General features: G+C 36.4%; 1 protein-coding gene across 1 annotated transcript in view; it reads right to left on the bottom strand.

Annotated features, from left to right (window-relative positions):
* The window catches only part of col22a1 (collagen, type XXII, alpha 1), an 86,473-nt gene that overhangs the window by 35,374 nt on the left and 33,281 nt on the right, over positions 1–17,818 (bottom strand). The window contains exons 13-34 of the mRNA XM_015047794.1: positions 15,930–15,983; positions 15,774–15,827; positions 15,629–15,682; positions 14,571–14,624; positions 14,443–14,487; positions 11,496–11,549; positions 11,355–11,408; positions 10,802–10,837; positions 9,520–9,549; positions 8,225–8,278; positions 8,062–8,115; positions 5,249–5,302; positions 3,078–3,131; positions 2,910–2,963; positions 2,743–2,796; positions 2,267–2,320; positions 2,089–2,133; positions 1,936–1,998; positions 1,012–1,065; positions 861–902; positions 739–771; positions 597–650 (exon numbers count right to left, since the gene is read on the bottom strand). Coding sequence (XP_014903280.1) covers positions 597–650; positions 739–771; positions 861–902; positions 1,012–1,065; positions 1,936–1,998; positions 2,089–2,133; positions 2,267–2,320; positions 2,743–2,796; positions 2,910–2,963; positions 3,078–3,131; positions 5,249–5,302; positions 8,062–8,115; positions 8,225–8,278; positions 9,520–9,549; positions 10,802–10,837; positions 11,355–11,408; positions 11,496–11,549; positions 14,443–14,487; positions 14,571–14,624; positions 15,629–15,682; positions 15,774–15,827; positions 15,930–15,983 — 1,104 coding nt within the window. The remainder of the gene's footprint in view (positions 1–596; positions 651–738; positions 772–860; positions 903–1,011; positions 1,066–1,935; positions 1,999–2,088; positions 2,134–2,266; positions 2,321–2,742; positions 2,797–2,909; positions 2,964–3,077; positions 3,132–5,248; positions 5,303–8,061; positions 8,116–8,224; positions 8,279–9,519; positions 9,550–10,801; positions 10,838–11,354; positions 11,409–11,495; positions 11,550–14,442; positions 14,488–14,570; positions 14,625–15,628; positions 15,683–15,773; positions 15,828–15,929; positions 15,984–17,818) is intronic.

The raw sequence follows: 17,818 nt of genomic DNA, 5'->3' as shown, positions 1-17,818 counted from the left end.
AAAGGGGCCCATCTAACAGCATTCTAGGACAGAATATTAACAAAGCCTCTCAGCTTTCAGAGTTTAATAAACAATGATAAATTACAAAATTGTGAAATATACAATCAAAGCTACTTTGATTGTATATGTCACTTTGAACTCTGCAGTTAGCTGCTTTATTTCACTGCGCGAGAGGTAATTGCGTCATGCGTCACGGGCAAAAGGTCAAAGGAAACAAGGTGACCAGAGGGCTTATTATGTTTTCACAAAAAAACCCAAAAAAAACCAACATAAAACCAAATAATTTTAGTACATGTCATACGTACGTGCCAGAAGAATGCTTAGAAAATATTACAAAAAAAAAAAAAAATTGACCAAAAGGACACTTGGGGGCAAGGAGCAAAAGGGGCAGGTGCTCAAGCACCCCCTGTCCCCCTCTCTGCATGTGACTGCTGGACGTACACGATGTCCTGAACAGCTTCCAGGCTGCTGAGTTCAGGACAATTTTATATGTTGAAGAAAAATCTCTGCTGACATCTAGTGGATATGTGAGCACATTACCAGATGTGCTTTTTACTATTTTCTTAGAGGAAAAAAAAGGGAAAAAAAAGCATCACCGATTCTCCTGGTTTTCCTTGGTCCCCTTTCTCCCCCTTCTCTCCCGGCTTCCCCTGTGAGACAGGAGAGCTGAACGTTAGTTTAAAATTGCAGCACAAAGTTACAGTAGAAAAGTGTTCTTAAGTATAAGTGTCTACTCACCGGCTCTCCAGGCTCTGGGATGACATTAGCAACCTGTCAACACAACGCATCACAGAATATGGTAACTTAAACTGCAGTAGAGACTTGTACTCTACATGAAAAATGGCTGGTGGTCAACTTACGTTTCCTGGAACTCCAGGGAGTCCCCGTGGCCCAACTTCACCCTGAGGCGAGAGACGGCATGTTCACAGAGTCCGCATGGTAACTACCTCAGTGTAGCCACTACAAAGCAACAACCACAGCAGCCATCTTGAAGTGTTTCCCAACATTTACCTTGTCACCCTTTTCACCTTTTGGCCCAAATGGTCCCTCTGTTCCTCTTTCTCCCTTTATTAAGAACAGAAGAAGCAAATAACTGAGTTTCCACACATTTCTGGCACATCAGTTTTAAATATACAAAAGGGAAGTTTAAATGTTTTCATTTTATTGTCAAAAACATTGATTCCCCTTAAACTTTTCTATTTTACAGCTAGAAATGATGTTTACAATACGACTTCAATTGAATTCACAAATCGTTACGATGCGACATCACACGCTCATCTGACCCAACCATTTATGTCAATCAGTCAATCAGCCCAAGGAACAGAAATGGTACTCCTAGATTGGCTGCTTGGCAAACACCAGCCAGTAGCACATCAGTAGCATAATGCACAGATATTAAAGGTTCCCAAGCTGCATTTCACTTCAAATATTTTAGATGTGTTCTATGAAAAAGTGTGCAAAATGGCAAATTTCTGTGAATATTTGGATTCACGTTCCACAAAAAAATCTGAATACTGAAACACAAACTAAACCATAAACAGGCAGTAGTCTACTCTACTACCTGCTGTTTTCAGGCTGCCCTTACCTTACTTGTATTTGTTTGAAATTCAGTAATAAATAATATGCAAGGTAAAAGCAAATGTATTATAATGCAGCAGTCAACAGCAGTGAACCAGTACTGGTGGTATGTTCTGTTCCATAATTATTGCTCCCAGTCTGTGCTCCAAACTGGGAGTAATTAATAATATAAACCCAAACTTAAATCAACTGCTATAACTGATGTTTTTAGTGAGCAGGCTAGTTGCTGTTAGCATCGTGACTTCTCTTACATATTATAACAAGTAATGTTCCACCTAATACTCCAGATAATTTGTCTAGGCTTGGACAAAAGGTCTTTCATCCAGTTCCAATCAGTATTTTGGTGTTAATTCCTACCGGAGTCCCTCTGTCTCCTCGTACACCATCAGCACCTGGTTGACCGGGGGCCCCAGCTTCTCCCTGTTAAGAAATTTACATGACTTTGTAAAGCACACTTTCTGTTTCAATAAAAGTATCTCAGGTCCTAAATAAGAAAGGGTCTGAACTTACTCTCTCCCCTGGAGGACCTCTTGGTCCAGGAGGCCCTTCATCACCCTGCAGATAAGAGACATAGCCACCAAAATGTCAGCTTTACACATGGAGAAAACATATGCCACCTCCTGGGGTCACATATAATGTGGATTCCCTCAGTCTGTGTGTGTTCCAGGGATAGATGAAGTAGTGGTACCTTAGGTCCAGGCTTTCCAGGAAAACCGTCTGTTCCCCGTTCTCCTCTGGGCCCCTTTGAGGACAAAAGATCAACATTAAGAGAGCATCCATTTAATCGCAAAAAGCTCTTTACAGATGATAGACAACATGTCACATGTAAGTTTGGATTAAAAATACGCTGATCAAATGCTTCACTTTTGGAAAAGCAATTGCCCCATTGCAGATTCCACGGTTTTGCTTTTCTGTGATGCTGAAATGTTTCAAAAACTACAGAAATCTGACAGTCACATGCTGACAGTTCTGTATGTTTGTGCTTTGATTTTCACCCTCAAAAGCTTCAATGGCCATTTGTGTTGTGTGTTTCCATAAGCATTTGGGCATTAGATTTGGGTCTGAAGCTTGCTGAACTGTTTATAGATATCAAAAAGTAGTTACTGACACAATTGTGATCAGGTGTTTGAGGGTTAAAAGAGGAATTTTGAGGCTTGTACTGACCACAGAGCCATCAGTACCAGCAAGACCATCCAGGCCATCCTTCCCAGGTATTCCCTTAAAAGATCATGAGATAAATGGTTACAGTGGCTGAGGACAAACTCCAAACCTTTAGTAAAGGTTAAAAAAAAACAGAATGACACGTTTTTAGGATTACAAACTAAACTCACAGGTTTTCCTGGCTCTCCTGGTTTACCCGGAAATCCTAGTTCACCAGGTAGTCCCTGGGAAAACACACAGGAGGTACTTTAGTGTCTATCAGTTGTACCCAAAACATGTTTATTTCCATAACAATTTCAGAAGGCAATGTTAAACACTGATTTTAGCTCATCACTCACAGGCTGTCCCATTGGTCCCGGTCCCCCCGGTGGACCCGGCGGACCGAGCGGACCCTTAAAAAGAAGGGGAAAAAAACATTGTTTGAAATGATATTTCATCATGTACTTAACCATTAAATGTGATTTTTTTTATTACAATAATGAACAACAAATATACTTCTCAACAATCATTCAGGTATAGATTACTGAAGAGTAGAAAGTACACCCCAGGTGTGTAACTTTTATGTTTCAGGACATAAAAATATCCAGGCTTTTACCAAGTTGTAGAGTAATAATAATAAAACTGGTCTCATGGGTGTAAAACACAACAGATTTATTACTCCATATGGCACCCAATGCGACACCTTGATCATTATTTTGAATGGTTGAATACCTGCTGTGTTTATTAACATTTACAATCCAAAGAGCTTTTTCTTTTGTCTTGAATAAACATACATGAGTCTTTAGAATAGTTTTTTTTCCCAGCTTATCTCATAAGACATTATGTAGCATGTATTTTCTTTATGTTTATGCAGCCATGAATATATTTTAATAATTTTCAAAAATAGGGTGAATATTTTTTTCTGAACTGAATTCTCCATATTTTAAGGCTTAGAGCCTAAAAAAGAATATCTTACATCACTAGTTTCATTTTCTTGAGAAAACTGTACATATCCTTTTGTGGAAATAAATGTACATCATGCATTGCTTTTAAACAGAAAATTGTTTAATTTTTTTTTTAAATTGTTCTCATGCTATGTATTGTTTGATTTAAATTTTATTAATGTTAGATTTAAAAACAAAGTTAAGAGTCCCAGATGTTAAAGACCCATGACAGATATGTTCTTGAGTCAATGTTCCCTCATAGAAATGTGAAACAAAATCAATGACAACAAAACTCCTGTATCTACAAGGCAAATCATCATTCCTCCACCACCATGCTTTGCAACAGATAGAAAGTGCATGTGCATATAGGCTGAAATAAAAAAAAATAATAAAAAATAAAAAACACACAGCTGCCTTTAGACCAAACATCTTTTCTTTGGTCTGAATTACATTACCATAAAATTATTGTGGTTTATTCAGATGTAGCTTTGAAAACTTGGAAAGTTTTTCTGCAGTATTTTTTTTATAATGAAAAGTTTTGTAATGAAAAGTTTTCCTGACAGACTTTCCAAACAAACCACATCTTTTCAGCCTTGTTCTAATGGTCCGGTCATTTACTATGCTAACTAATAGAGTGTCAGACAGAGAGCTCAGATCTCTTTTGTTTGTTTTTAATAGAGTTGCTCACACTGATGATGATGAAATTTTCAGCTGCCTTGACTGTTCTACAGTAATATCTTTCTAAATGATTGCATTAATAAGTAGGAAATGTGAACAAGTAACTCTGATAAGCCACTAGAGGGCGGCACGTAGCAGATTTTCCTGCTTGCTTAATCTTGGCCAGTATTTCTACCCGCAAATAAATTTAGCACATAATCTTGCACAATTTGCTGCTTATGTTTTTTGTCTATGTTCCACTTATTGCAGCAAAGTGTTAACAGACCAAACATTTTGCAGCTACTTATTTAATTAACATGAATTTCTCTTCATTCCCTATAAAACAGTCTGCTACTGATGGTTCAACAGAAATTTAGCTAACCTTAACATTTAAGCCAGTTTTAGCTTAACGAACAAATGTAGTAATTCATACTAAACATAGTGAGTCAATGTTAGTCAACATGCTAGCGACATGCTACTGACAGCACTTTAGCTAAGCTTAACAAGTAAATCAATATTAGATACTTGAAGAAGCTTTGACATAACTGTGTAACACCAATTAATTTTATGTAATTTTATGAGATTATAAAACAGGAAAGACTCAATTTATTATGGATTAAAGTGACACAGATTTATGTACATCAACTTTTTAGAAAGAGCATCAACACCAGCCAGATAAAATAAAATGCGCCTGATCTTTTTGGTCTAAAAGGGTATAGCATATCAAATTCTTTGTAAACCATTAGCATAAACTCAAAAAAAGAGAAACCAACAGGATATAAAGTAAACAAAAATATGTACACATCCACATAGTAAAATATAGGTTTTTACCAGATCCATTGTGACTATTCTGTAATTCCTAAAGTTATCTTGCCACATTTGTTATAAAAGGAAGGAAATTTGTGTAATAACAAGGATTTTGTTCCTACTGGAGGTCCAGGAAGGCCTTCAATTCCCGGCAGTCCATTTTCACCTTTCTTTCCCTGAAAAGAAACAGTGTGGATTAATAAAATTTAATTAAAGAAGAACATCAGTGAGCATTCAATAAGGTTCATATCCACCAGAAACAACTTCCGTCTCAAACCACACAGGGAAGCCTGCGCAACTGGTTTTTTGGGGGGACTTTAGGAAACCACTTCTGAAGAAAGCTGCTTTCATTCAAGAATCATAAAACCTGGAACAGTTTAATACAGAATATCAAGACGTTTTAAATGACATCTACAAGTTTGCCCGTTTACATCAAAGTTGGGGTTTTCTGTGTGAGGAGTGGTTGTTTTCCCTATGCCACACAGCAATGACTACACGCAACTTGTTGAGTTCTCTTTATAAGAAAACTTTTTTTTTTTAAATTAATAGATGAACACAGCTTAATGTACTGCTTGGTAATTAGGATCAATTGGAATCTATGTATGATTGAATTTAAATTACTTTTTTGGCAAGCTGCCTCAAAGTTGTGAATTAGAGCTATAGAAATAAACTGAATTGAATTGAGCTGAATTGAATATTGCAAAAGCCAATGATGGCTATATCTGTGGTAAAATAATTAATGAACAAACAAAAAAAGAAACAAGGATAAACTTGTTTCATTTTCTTCCTCTAACTGTAAAGTTTGTGTTCGATACCTTTTCACCCAAAAATAAGCAATAAAAGTATGTATGATTCATATATCGTATCGGGTCAATATCAGCAATGTCCAATACTCAAAGCTGTGATACCGGTATCGTATTGGAAGGGAAAAAGTTTTATAGGGATACTTGAAAGAGCTTTAACTCTTTCAAGTATTAAAACTACTCAATGCCTTATCAAAAGAATTAAATTAACACAAATTCTGAGAAGTACCAAATAGACTCGGCAAAGTGGTGATTTAATTTAGCCAATTTTGATGTTTACATAATACACAATGATTCCAGCTGGAGTTTTCACTCATCACAGCAGGCAATTTAGCTAATTATTGAATGCTGTTTTGTGACATTAACCAACATTTTTCACCTGATGTGTTTTTCACATTAAGCATTTTAGAATGTCCAACTACCGGTACTAGATGTGGTGACCTCTGACATGTTTTCATTTCCTGCACAGCCTTTCAATATAAAAACAAAACACCACATTATTATCAATTTAGCATGGGATGTCTTGGTGGGATCAAAGCACGGCCTCTCTGAAACTTGGACTGTCCAGCTGAGCAGCTGAGGAGTTTTATTCCAACACACTTACTGATGAGTCAGGTGCTCACAATAAGGTCCTTATGTCTCAATTTTCCTCCCACAACATCAGAAATTCTCTTGCATCTCATTTAAACATCAACTTTCATCAGTTAAAAGTTGTATTCTTGCATATTAAGAGTTTTAATTTTTTTAAAGAATGATCATATTTTTTTACCTTAAAATGAGCATTTATCTGGCTTGCTGTCTCTGTACAGATTCAGGGACGTGCAGATTTTATTTCAAAATTTTTTTTTTTTTTTTTTTTTTTTTTTCTATGCAGAGCTAATGTACAAAATTGTCTTTTCATGGTGAGCTCACAAAATAATTCTTGTGTGTTTTGATATTTTTAATGTTAAAAAGACTGAACGTTTTATAAGACTGGAGAAAGCCAATATTGGATATTCTGTTTGGCTTAACAAGCAATACAGCTTTCAGTTGTCGCAAACTCCCTGTAAATATATTAATATGCAGAGTTATTGCTGATTAAAATATTATAATGTGTCTTGATAGCTATGACCTTTTTCTTCTCACAGAAGTTTAAATGACCTTTGTTAAGAGCACTGACAACACTCCATGCCATAACAGAGCTCGGGCTTTTGGCATATTTCTGACAACAATTTGAAAGGTCCTTTTTGTCTTGGGACAGAAGCACTTAGCGTCCATCTTTGGAAAAGCCAAATGCTTTGTTGGACCATAATATATGCTTGGCAAGTTCATTTAAAACCTTCACTTTTTTCCAAAGTGAACATACGATGTGCTTGATAAAAAGGTTTCTCAAAGTAATCCTTTGATTTCAAATAATAAATGATGAGCAGGTACAACCACCTTAAGAAAGTTATTATTTAGTAATTTTTGAAGAAGACTGCAGTAATTACATTATTTACATGACTTTAGAGTTGTGCTGATTTAAATATACGATCCATTGTATTAGTTGTTCCTGAATGCCTTAAACCCTAGCTAAGTTTCCTTCAGGACTGCTTTAGCTCTATGTATTTTCTGGTTCAATTCTTCCTTCTATTGCCAGCTGAATAAGAAACTTTAAATTTTGACACATAGCACATATAACTATGTAATAACATTGTTACTACTATGTAACAGCAAAGTAACCACTATGTAACATAGCTACTACTATGTAACAACATAATTACTACTATGTAACAACATAGTTACTACTATGTAAGAACAAAGTAACTTTGTAGTAACAGTAAACATTACTTTATAATGTAGTAATTATGTAATAACATAGTAATTACATACTATTGGTACACGATAACACGTGTGTGGTCCATTGGTACTTCTGCAGAATTTTGACTCTAATACATTTGTCAGTCTTGCTAATATTGCTGAAAAAGAATATCCATTATATTTTTTTTGTAAAGCCTATTGTGGATGTACATGCAAATCTAAAATGTTAACCTTTATGATGCCTTTTCCTAATACACAATGCAGACACCTCGATCCAGAAAAGATTGATGTTTGTATGTACAAGTAGCTTATACTACCATATTAGTCACATTTAAGTTCTGTCAAAGTCTTACCATTTGGCCAGGATCGCCGTGCTCACCAGGCAGACCCGGTGGACCAGCAGGACCCTGAGAAACAAATTATTAGTCAGAGTTAATACAGCCTGAGTGGGATATACAGTCAAATAGTCTGTTTTCCCTTGACATCACAAGTCAGAAGCTAAAATGTAATTCTTACAGCTGGTCCTGGTCGACCGTCTGCTCCAGGAGGCCCAGGAGGTCCAGGCTCTCCCTGAAACAAGAGCAGCATATGGGAGTATGAGGTATATAGAGATTTACAAAAATATAAACTAAGGTGGTAGAGTGGCAGAGGCTAGCTGTCTGGTCCCAGACTTCAAAAATGCCACTTTAGAGTTTGTGACGGTACCCAATGCTAATCTTAGGAGGCGGGTATTTGGTTTATTGACTTAATAAGTCCTGCATAAAACTCATTTGGAAATCTGTCTTCACCTAATCACTAGTTTAAGTTCAGGATTTGGACATGGCATTTAGATATCTATCAAAATCACTAAAAAGTTTAGCTGACTGAGTAGACGATGATGTGGGGAGGGCTAGTCAGGTCACAGAACTGGTCAGTATGTGAATCAGTGTGTGAATGACTGAAAGTAGTGTTAAGTGCTTTGGAGTCCTCTGGGTTGATGAAGTACTATAAATACAGGCCATTTACCACTAGTGCACACCATGCTAACTGGTCTGTGCACGGCCATGCTAATTGTATTCCAGCCAGAAACAACTGTTAGCATTGAAGATAAATTCTTTACCAGTTATAGTCTCATCAGTAGAGACATACTTGCAAAAGGTTTAAACAATACCAATAATCACAAGCTACCATATGCTTACTTATTATAATTCCGCTAGAAAGTGATATCTTTTTGTATTTTAAGTTTATCTTATTTTTAATTTGCCTTAAAATTCTGACAGCCAATTTAAAACTCATGCTCAGAATTAGTTTTACCTTTTTTGAAATAAAATTTCAAATAGTATTAGCACATCTCCAATGTTTGTAGTTTTATTTTTATGCACTGTAAATGATGTCGTAAAATGCACAAATACACATGCATATTTTGTTACATCTTTCCATAATTATTCTCCTCAGTTTCACATTCTTTTGTATGATATTTTGGATAACTGCTAAGTATTTCATGTTAGAATTTTGTCCTTACTGTACAGTACATTATTCTTAATGCTGTTTTTAATATATATTTTAATACTATTATCGTTGTGTGTTCCCAACATTCTGCTTTATATTATTCTTCTTTATATTTCATAAGAACAAAAACATGACTTTATAAGACATTAGCTTTATTTGTTGTGACTTGACTATGCTATTTATTATTAATAATAATTAAGCACAGAAATCTGCTGGAACGCCCAATGAAGTGGATGCTGGTGACAAAAATATCACATAATAATAATCTTTTGTGTTCATGAGCCAAATAGTTGAAATATGCTTCGTGGCAGATAGTAACTTACCCTTTCACCTCGTAGGCCTTCTTGTTGCACCTTTAATAGTAAATAAAAAGTAAATAAATAAATTATCAGAATATTTCAAGTAATGGTTACTTTTACATTTCAAAAAATATTAATGTGCCAGAAAAGCCTGACAACTCACTGATGAGATGATATAAGTGGAAACTTTAAAGTTGCAGTATGTAATTTTAAAAATATATATTTTTACATATTTGTTAAAGCTGTCATCATGTCGTGACAGTATACTATCAGACAGATAATCAGTATAATCTAGTATACTGATTATCAGACAGATAATCAGTATACTATCAGACAGGTGAAGATCGATCTCCTTCACCTGCTACCTGAGCTGCTATTGCTGTATGAAGAGATGCGCCATTTCTGACCAAAAAGCAACCAATCAGCACCCGGAGGAGGGTCTTAGCACTGTCAATCAACCTCATGTATTCGTTGCTAAATGTGCTAATAGAGGAGAAACAACTAGCTATTACAGGGAAACTATTTATCAGGCATCATTGGTGGCTATGCTAATTAGATTTAGCATTCACAACAGGTGAATGCTAAATCACAACAGGTGATTTAGCAACAGGTGCCTGTTCCCTGCTGCAGCGTAGCAGAGAACAAGAGAAGGGGCAGCAAAATGGGCATGAGAGTCAATACACAGAGTGTAATTGACAGCACTAAGTCACGCCTCCTGCCTCTGATTGGTTGTTTCTAGTTATAACTGAGAGCACTTGGAGAATATAGAGAAACATTTTTTTTGCAGATTACCTGTCTCATACTAGAGTCACAACATAGAGATAGTTTCAACAAATATGTAAAAAAAAAAAAAAAAAAAAAAAAAAAAACTTTTTTATAAAAGTTACATACTGCAGCTTTAATTACATGCTAAATAGTGGTACTTATTTAAATCTTCTGGTGATAAATAAATATGTACATCAAGCTTTTTTAAATGTCTCCTTGATCCTTATCAGAAAGTGGGTAGAGAACTGACTGCTCAGAACTATTCCACAAAACCCCACTTTAAAAAAATCAAACTCTGAACTATTCATTTAAGCAATACCTCAAGCACTCTCAAAGCTTAACCAGCCTAAATTAAATGGCAATCAGAGTTCTACCTCTCCTTTGAAACTTGTTACTCCAAATTAGATAGATTTATTAGATATATTTTATTACAGACTCAACGTCCAGCTTACATAAAAAAAAGATAATAAATTGTTCACCACTGCAAACAACTGTTAATAACTTCAGCCGTTTTTACTTTTTTGACTTTGTTGATACTCACCATATCCCCAGGTAATCCAGGAAGTCCTCTCTCCCCCTATGGCAGAGTTCACGCAAGAACAAACATCATCAGGATGAAAATACCCCCATAAATAAAGACCATGAAGCAATGTGATAATAACACAGCTGCTACCGTAATCCATTAAATGAGTCACGTTTAACCGTGTACTTATTGTAAGCCGAAGCAAAGTGGAACTTGTGGTGGATGTATCCTTGCGGGACTTTTCTATGCGTGCCTTCTGATGTGTACATACAGCAGGGTGTGGTGTTACAAGCAAATGTGCATCACTGGGAGAATCATCAAAGCCAGTAATTGCAGACAGACGAAACGAACTCCGCTTTTTATTTTCTTAGACAAATGGAGCGAGACGGGTTTGATGGTGCAACGAGGAGACTGAGGAATGTCTGGTGAGAGCAGACTGTAAGCTTGGGAAGCCTTGGAAGATTTCCAGTTTAAAATAATCATATCAGCTTGACTTGTTGACATTATGCTCATGGCAGTATTCTGTATTCCTGAGAATGGGATGCGAATGGCAGCGGGAAGGTGTGCAAACCTTGTTGCCTTTGATTCCGTTTGGTCCAGGCGCTCCAGTCAGTCCTCTCAGACCCTGAGGGACAAAAAAAAAAAAAAATCAGAAAATCTAAATTAAAGTTTCCTTGTAAAAACAAAACCTTGATCATTTGATTAAACTCACATCTTTTCCAGGTAGTCCGGGTTTTCCAGGCAATCCGTCTACACCCGGAAGACCCTAAAATGTAAACAAGGCTTATGTCAAATGTTTTCAAGCAGAGGTAGGAGAAAATAGTTGGATTATGTTAATCATTAAAAAAAAAAGATTTAGAAGATCCAGGAGCCTCTGTTTCCAGGAACTGGAACTGGACTAATACAGGTAATATGCAAGAAGATATTCCACAGGAAACTGTATTTTCTACAATATGTCTGCAGGTCACTGAAGCTGCAGGAGAGCGAGAGAGAGCAGGACTTTCAACAGATAACACAAAGGCTGAATGTTGCTCTGCTGGTTTGTATATTTTTTTAGCTTTCAACTTGGCAGGTTATTGGTATTCTCAGAGTTACAGTAAGGATCTACATTACACAGTGAATTCCAACAGAGAATGGTGTTTTAGTAGTGAAAGTTGTTCTCTCAGTGCTAGTTGTTAATATATGATGCTAAAACCAGTTTAAAATTTGAGTTTCTTTATGTAAAACTACTGCTAGCTACTGTTTTCTCACAAAGTGAGGCAATGGCATCTCTGGCCATAGTATAAAAAAAGAAAAAAAAAAGACTTGCAATCCATCCATCCATCCATTTTCTGAACACCCTTGTCCCTCAGTGGGGTCGGGAGGGTTGTTGGTGCCTATCCCCAGCTAACGTTCCGGGCGAGAGGCGGGGCACATCCTGGACAGGTCGCCAGTCTGTCACAGGGCAACACAGAGACACACAACCATGCACACACACACACTCACACCTAGGGGCAATTTGGAGAGGCCAATTAACCTAACAGTCATGTTTTTGGACTGAGGGAGGAAACCGGAGTACCCGGAGAAAACCCACGCATGCACAGGGAGAACATGCAAGCTCCATGCAGAAAGACCGGGGCCGGAAACCTTCTTGCTGCAAGGCAACAGCTCTACCAACTGCGCCACTGTGCAGCCCTATGACTTGCAATTCTTAGCAAAAATGTTAACTTCAGCTTAATTGCTAAGCTGCTTTGCTGACATATTAGAAACTATTGTCGATACAATCATTGCTAAAGTAAGGTAATAAGTCATTAATATGCTAGCAGTAGCTAACAAGTAAGTAATATTATTAAATAATCAGTTGTGCTAAGCTAGCAGAATCTTATGTGGGATAAATGTCTTGTATCTTTTCTTGATTTGCATCTAATACCTTCTTTGGTGCTTCATTCTGGTGTTCATTTCCTTCCTTCTAAAACTGTACTAATTTGATGGACCCCACCCACAGCAGAAATACAATAAAATATTTGCCAATATTATATATATATATATATATATATATATATATATATATATATATATATATATATATATATAAAAATTCTCAGGGCAGAAAAAGTCCTTGTAGTGTTATTTGCATGTTCTCTTCTGGCTACTCTATTATGTTTTTATGGTGTAAAGCACTTTGAACTGCCTTGTTGCTGAAATGTGCTCTACAATAAATTTAACTGGACTCCTTATGTTACAGTTTTTAAAGAGAAATTAGCAGGGATATTATTAAAACTGACAATAAAACTGATTGTAAATAGTCCAAAATTTGTCTTTGAAGTTTTAAGTTATGATTCCAAAGTTAAATTTGTCTTATAAAAGTCATACAATATTGTTTTAGTTTGGATTTATTAATAGATAACTCTGTGAAGATTTTACTGCACAATGGAAGGAAAGACAGCTCTGAATCGTTCATCTGTTTATGAGAGCTTTACATTTCATTTTACTCCAAACATTTTTTTAAAAAACAAATCAGTGTTCAGATTGTGAAAAAAAATAGATGAAAAGCATTTAATAAAATCTGGAAGTACATAAAAGCTAATAATCTGCTAAAAACAGCATCAAAGTGTTTCACGAATAAAAACTGGTGATCAAAAATTGGAAAATAAAATCTCAGATCAGTGCAATCCCTGGGGATTCAAGGTCCTGAAACTAAAATGATGTGTGATCTGAAGCACGAAGTTGGAAAAATGTCAAAGTGGAGAAAATAAAGCTTAACAAGATCAAAGTGGCTGTTAGCTTTTTATGGGAAGAAAAGTGAAATCAAAACAAGGTTCGGGTCATTCCTAATGAGTACATAATGTTTCTAGGAACAAAGTGGGAGTCATTAATCTGAACTAATATGTGTGGCAAAAACACATTTCTTCATTTTAAACATCTGCCACATGTGTCTTAAAAACCGCTTGTTTCCTTTATCACTTTACAGAGGAAAGTATTTTTCCAGTAGCTTCCACGAACAGGAAATTGTTCAATGACTGACTGACTGTTTGGCTCCCAGACAGACTTTAACCTGGCAGCTGTAAGGCTCCCAAACCTTTTAAACAGTATCCTGCAATATGGCAAAGCAATCAGTGTTGTAATTCTGAGCTCTTAGCATCCTATAGAAGTGATTGTTATAAATTGCTTGTATGCATTTTACTTAATGATAAAAAATAAAAAAAACGAACATTTTGAAAATTGAAAATACCATACCTACGGACCTTTGAGAGGACATTTTTACCAGCAACCTGAAGTGAAATCTAATATCCCAACAGCAGCAACATAAACAGAAAGTTTCTCAAGGAAAGCTTCAGACACCAACAAAGCTCCAAACGCCCCCGCAGTATTCCAGACAGGAAGCATGGAGAGTGAATCAAGTGAACTCCATCTGTTTGCACAATTACGCCCCTCAGTTCTTCAATTCCTCCGAGGAAAAAAAAAAACATGATCTCACCTTCTCAGAAAGTTCCGTCTCTTATCAGGATTTAGAGTTTGGTGGAGGTAAAAACCTAAAATCATGGTTTTAATATCAAGACATACTGGGGGATAGCTGCACTGTGAAGATGAGTATTTCTCCTGTATCCATTGGAAACGGGAAGAAATATGAGGGAAGCAAAGGTTCTGCTTTTAAAAAGTGTGGACCCGTGTTAACTTACACCAGCTCCTGGAGTTCCTTTTTCTCCTTTCACACCAGAATCTCCCTAAAATAAAACATATAGACGGTTTTCAGCTAAAGTACGTTTATCAGTAGATTTATCTGATGGAGGCGAAGCATGTTACTCACAGAGACGCCTTTCGGTCCGGGAGCACCTGGAATTCCTGCATCTCCTTGGATTCCCTGAAGAACATAAAATGAACAAATATATTTGCTGGGCTTATGAACTCACTGTGTCAATGCAGTTTACTCTGCTGACTGACTGAAAACTTAGAGTTTAGACCCTATGGCAAAATAAAACTTGCCTTGAGCCGCAAAGAATTTTTAAAATATGAACGACATCAAATGTTTATTATGAAAGCTAGCAAAAGTAAACTAAAATGTATTTCTATTTTCAGATTGCATAACAAAATGAATCGTCTATTGCAATAAACAAAACATTTTTCAAGAAGTATGTGAGCATTTTCTGTAAATATGGAAAATGAAGAAAGATAAGTAGCACAGTTTGAAGTAGGGACGCACCGATTAACGTTTTTCACTTTCGATACCGATACCAATATCGATATCTGGGGTTTAGTATTGGCCGATTCGATACAGAAAGACTGTTCTGGATTAACCTAAAATGTTTCTTTTTTTAAACGCAGACATAAATATACTGAATTAAACATTTATTTGATAACTCTGCTCCAGCACATCACATGTAAATCTACCAATAGCTTCACAAACTTGGTCAAACATGTAAAAACAACTTTAATTTGTTCAGTCTGTGCGATTAGTAGTAGAACAGTCGATGTAAAATAAATAAAGAAACTGAAACTGACAAAAACAATAGGTTGACTACTTTGGTTAAACATGTAACAAATAAACTGCAACAAACTTCCTTCAAATGGTTCAAAAATGCAACTAGGAATTCTAAATATAATGTAAAATAAATAATAAAGCATGAAGGTACAAAGCATAGAATTAAACAGAATAGATCTGCCCTTATGGATCAGGCACAGAATGTTTTTCAATATCAGGACGGATACAGATATTAATTTAAGATCAGTGCATCCCTAGTTTTACTTGTAAAAGCTTGTCAATTGTCCTATCAAAAACCAATTTTGAATAGAATTGTGACCTCAGAAATAGGAACCAAATGGAATCGTGACATAGTAAAAGATTCCCACTGCAAACGGATTACCTACCTTCTGTCCGGCTGGACCCGGTAACCCTGCAGCACCGGCCCTGCCTGCTTCGCCCTAAACACAAAAATCAAACATTCTTAAAGCACATTCTAAAAGCTTGTACATTTTTTTTTCTACCAGCATTTAAAAACGGTCTGCATCTTACTTTGTCCCCTTTGTCACCAGTTAGACCATCAATACCAGGAACACCACCGGTGCCCTGTGGAACGAAAACGGATGTGTATTTATTACCAGACCACAACTTTTTAAGCCTTGGAGTGAATAATAACAAAATAAGGCCTCCATATCTCCAGGTCCACACCTTCTCTCCCTTTTGTCCAGGAGAACCTGTTAACCCTATAGAACCTCTATCACCCTGGAAACAGAAAATAAAAGTTCAGACGGATTGTTCAGTCAGACACAGGCATGCAGACCAAGGCGAACCGTCGGGAATTCGACCTGCTAGTATCACAGACGACTGAAGAAGTTAGAAACACGTACATGAGGTTAACAGATCACACAGGAGAACGGGGAGTAAAACACACAAAATCACACGAAGACAAACAAACACTTTTGAGTAAAGGTTGGACGGCCAGAATGTGTTGAAAAGCTTGACCAAGACCCACTGTGGTCTGGTCACAGGTTCGAACCCAAGACTCAAGGAACAATAGCTCCCCATTGTCCTCACAGAGATGCATTGTGGGATTGCTCGCTGATGTCACCTTCTGCTCCAGAGGAATTTCAAAAAGTAGGATTGGGTGAGAGTTAATGGCTCCCAAATTACACGGTACGCCATGCGCCTTACCACGCCGCAAGACTTCCCTCTGCTCCATAAACCGCTTTACAAGTCACAGAAGGTTGCCCTTTAATTATTTCAGGCTCATATTAAGCACTTATTTTAATCGCCGATATTCAAAGACGTGAGCGATGGGACGTCATCTGCAGCAGGGAATCACCTGCTGCAGCCGGTTGCAGGTCCAATTGGAGGCAAACAAAGTGAAGCCAATTCACTTTCAGACCCGAGTTAATAAACACAAAACGCTGCGGCCTGCACGTCGGAAGCGCTGCACGTCATGAGTTTAGTTTTTGTTTTTTTTCCCCTTCCTTTTCTATTTTTAGAAAAGTTTACAGGAGCAAATTGCAACGTTCTCATAGAAAAAAAGTGAAGACAGATGCTGAAGCAGAATGTAACGAATAAGTGCGAGCGCATTAAAGTTTGATATAATGCACTGCTGTCAAAGCAGGAAAGTTTTTCCAACAGGAAGGATGGATAAAAAAGGAATGGAACGGGAATAAAAAGATATGTTTCTTTTCCCGCAGTAAGTTAACTTTTATGTGATATAAAACAGAGCAGAATTGTGAAATTGAAGGAAATTGATAAAAGTTTTTTTTTAAATTTTTTTTCCCCCCCAGAGGAATCTGAACATGTGCCGTTTTGCTCATCAGCTCCAACTCTGTCAATTATGACGCAAAGCATCTGTAGAAAATCTCAATGGGATTTAGGTCTGGGCTTTGACTAGGCCAGGGCTCTAGTAGGCTCTCTGATTCTTCCACAATGACTCTTAATAATTTCATCCAAAAATGAAAAAGAAACGGTTAATAGTTTTAAACACAGACATAATAACGCATGCCATTTTTTGACCGTTTTTCCAATGTTTTTTCTAAAACACAGCACAAAAATTTAATCTTATCAAATATTTTGGGTGTAGTTTTTAATGCAAATCTCTTAGTGCACTTAAAATAAGACAAAACTAACTTCCAAATAACTTTTCAGCAAGATATAGGAGTTTAAGTCAATACTTTGATGGAAAAAAGTGGCAGTTGTAACATAGGAAAAAATCATATCAAAATCTTATTTCTTATAATCTACAAATATATGACTGCTTATGGCATTTTGGTCTTGATGCTGATATCAGGGATGTTTCAGATACATGCTGTTCTACTTGTATTTTATACATTTAGTACTAAATCTCTTTTTTATGATGAATTTAATGTTTAAATTAAATTAATCATAAATTTAATTTAAACAGCACAGCAATAAATGTAATTTAAATGGAGCTGAATACAAAAGCTACACATGATTTTCTGTCAACTTCACAGTAATGCAGCACTTGGTCTATCACATAAAATTCCAATGAAATACATTGAAGTCTGTTTCTGCAATGACACTTTACATGGAATATATATATATATATATATATATATATATAT

The sequence above is a fragment of the Poecilia latipinna genome, unplaced genomic scaffold (genome assembly GCF_001443285.1).
Source record: "Poecilia latipinna isolate Pla-1442-1.1 unplaced genomic scaffold, P_latipinna-1.0 Scaffold843, whole genome shotgun sequence".
Classification (NCBI taxonomy): domain Eukaryota; kingdom Metazoa; phylum Chordata; class Actinopteri; order Cyprinodontiformes; family Poeciliidae; genus Poecilia; species Poecilia latipinna.
The sequence above is the reverse complement of the archived record's forward strand: the minus strand, read 5'-3'. Positions and strand labels throughout refer to the sequence as shown.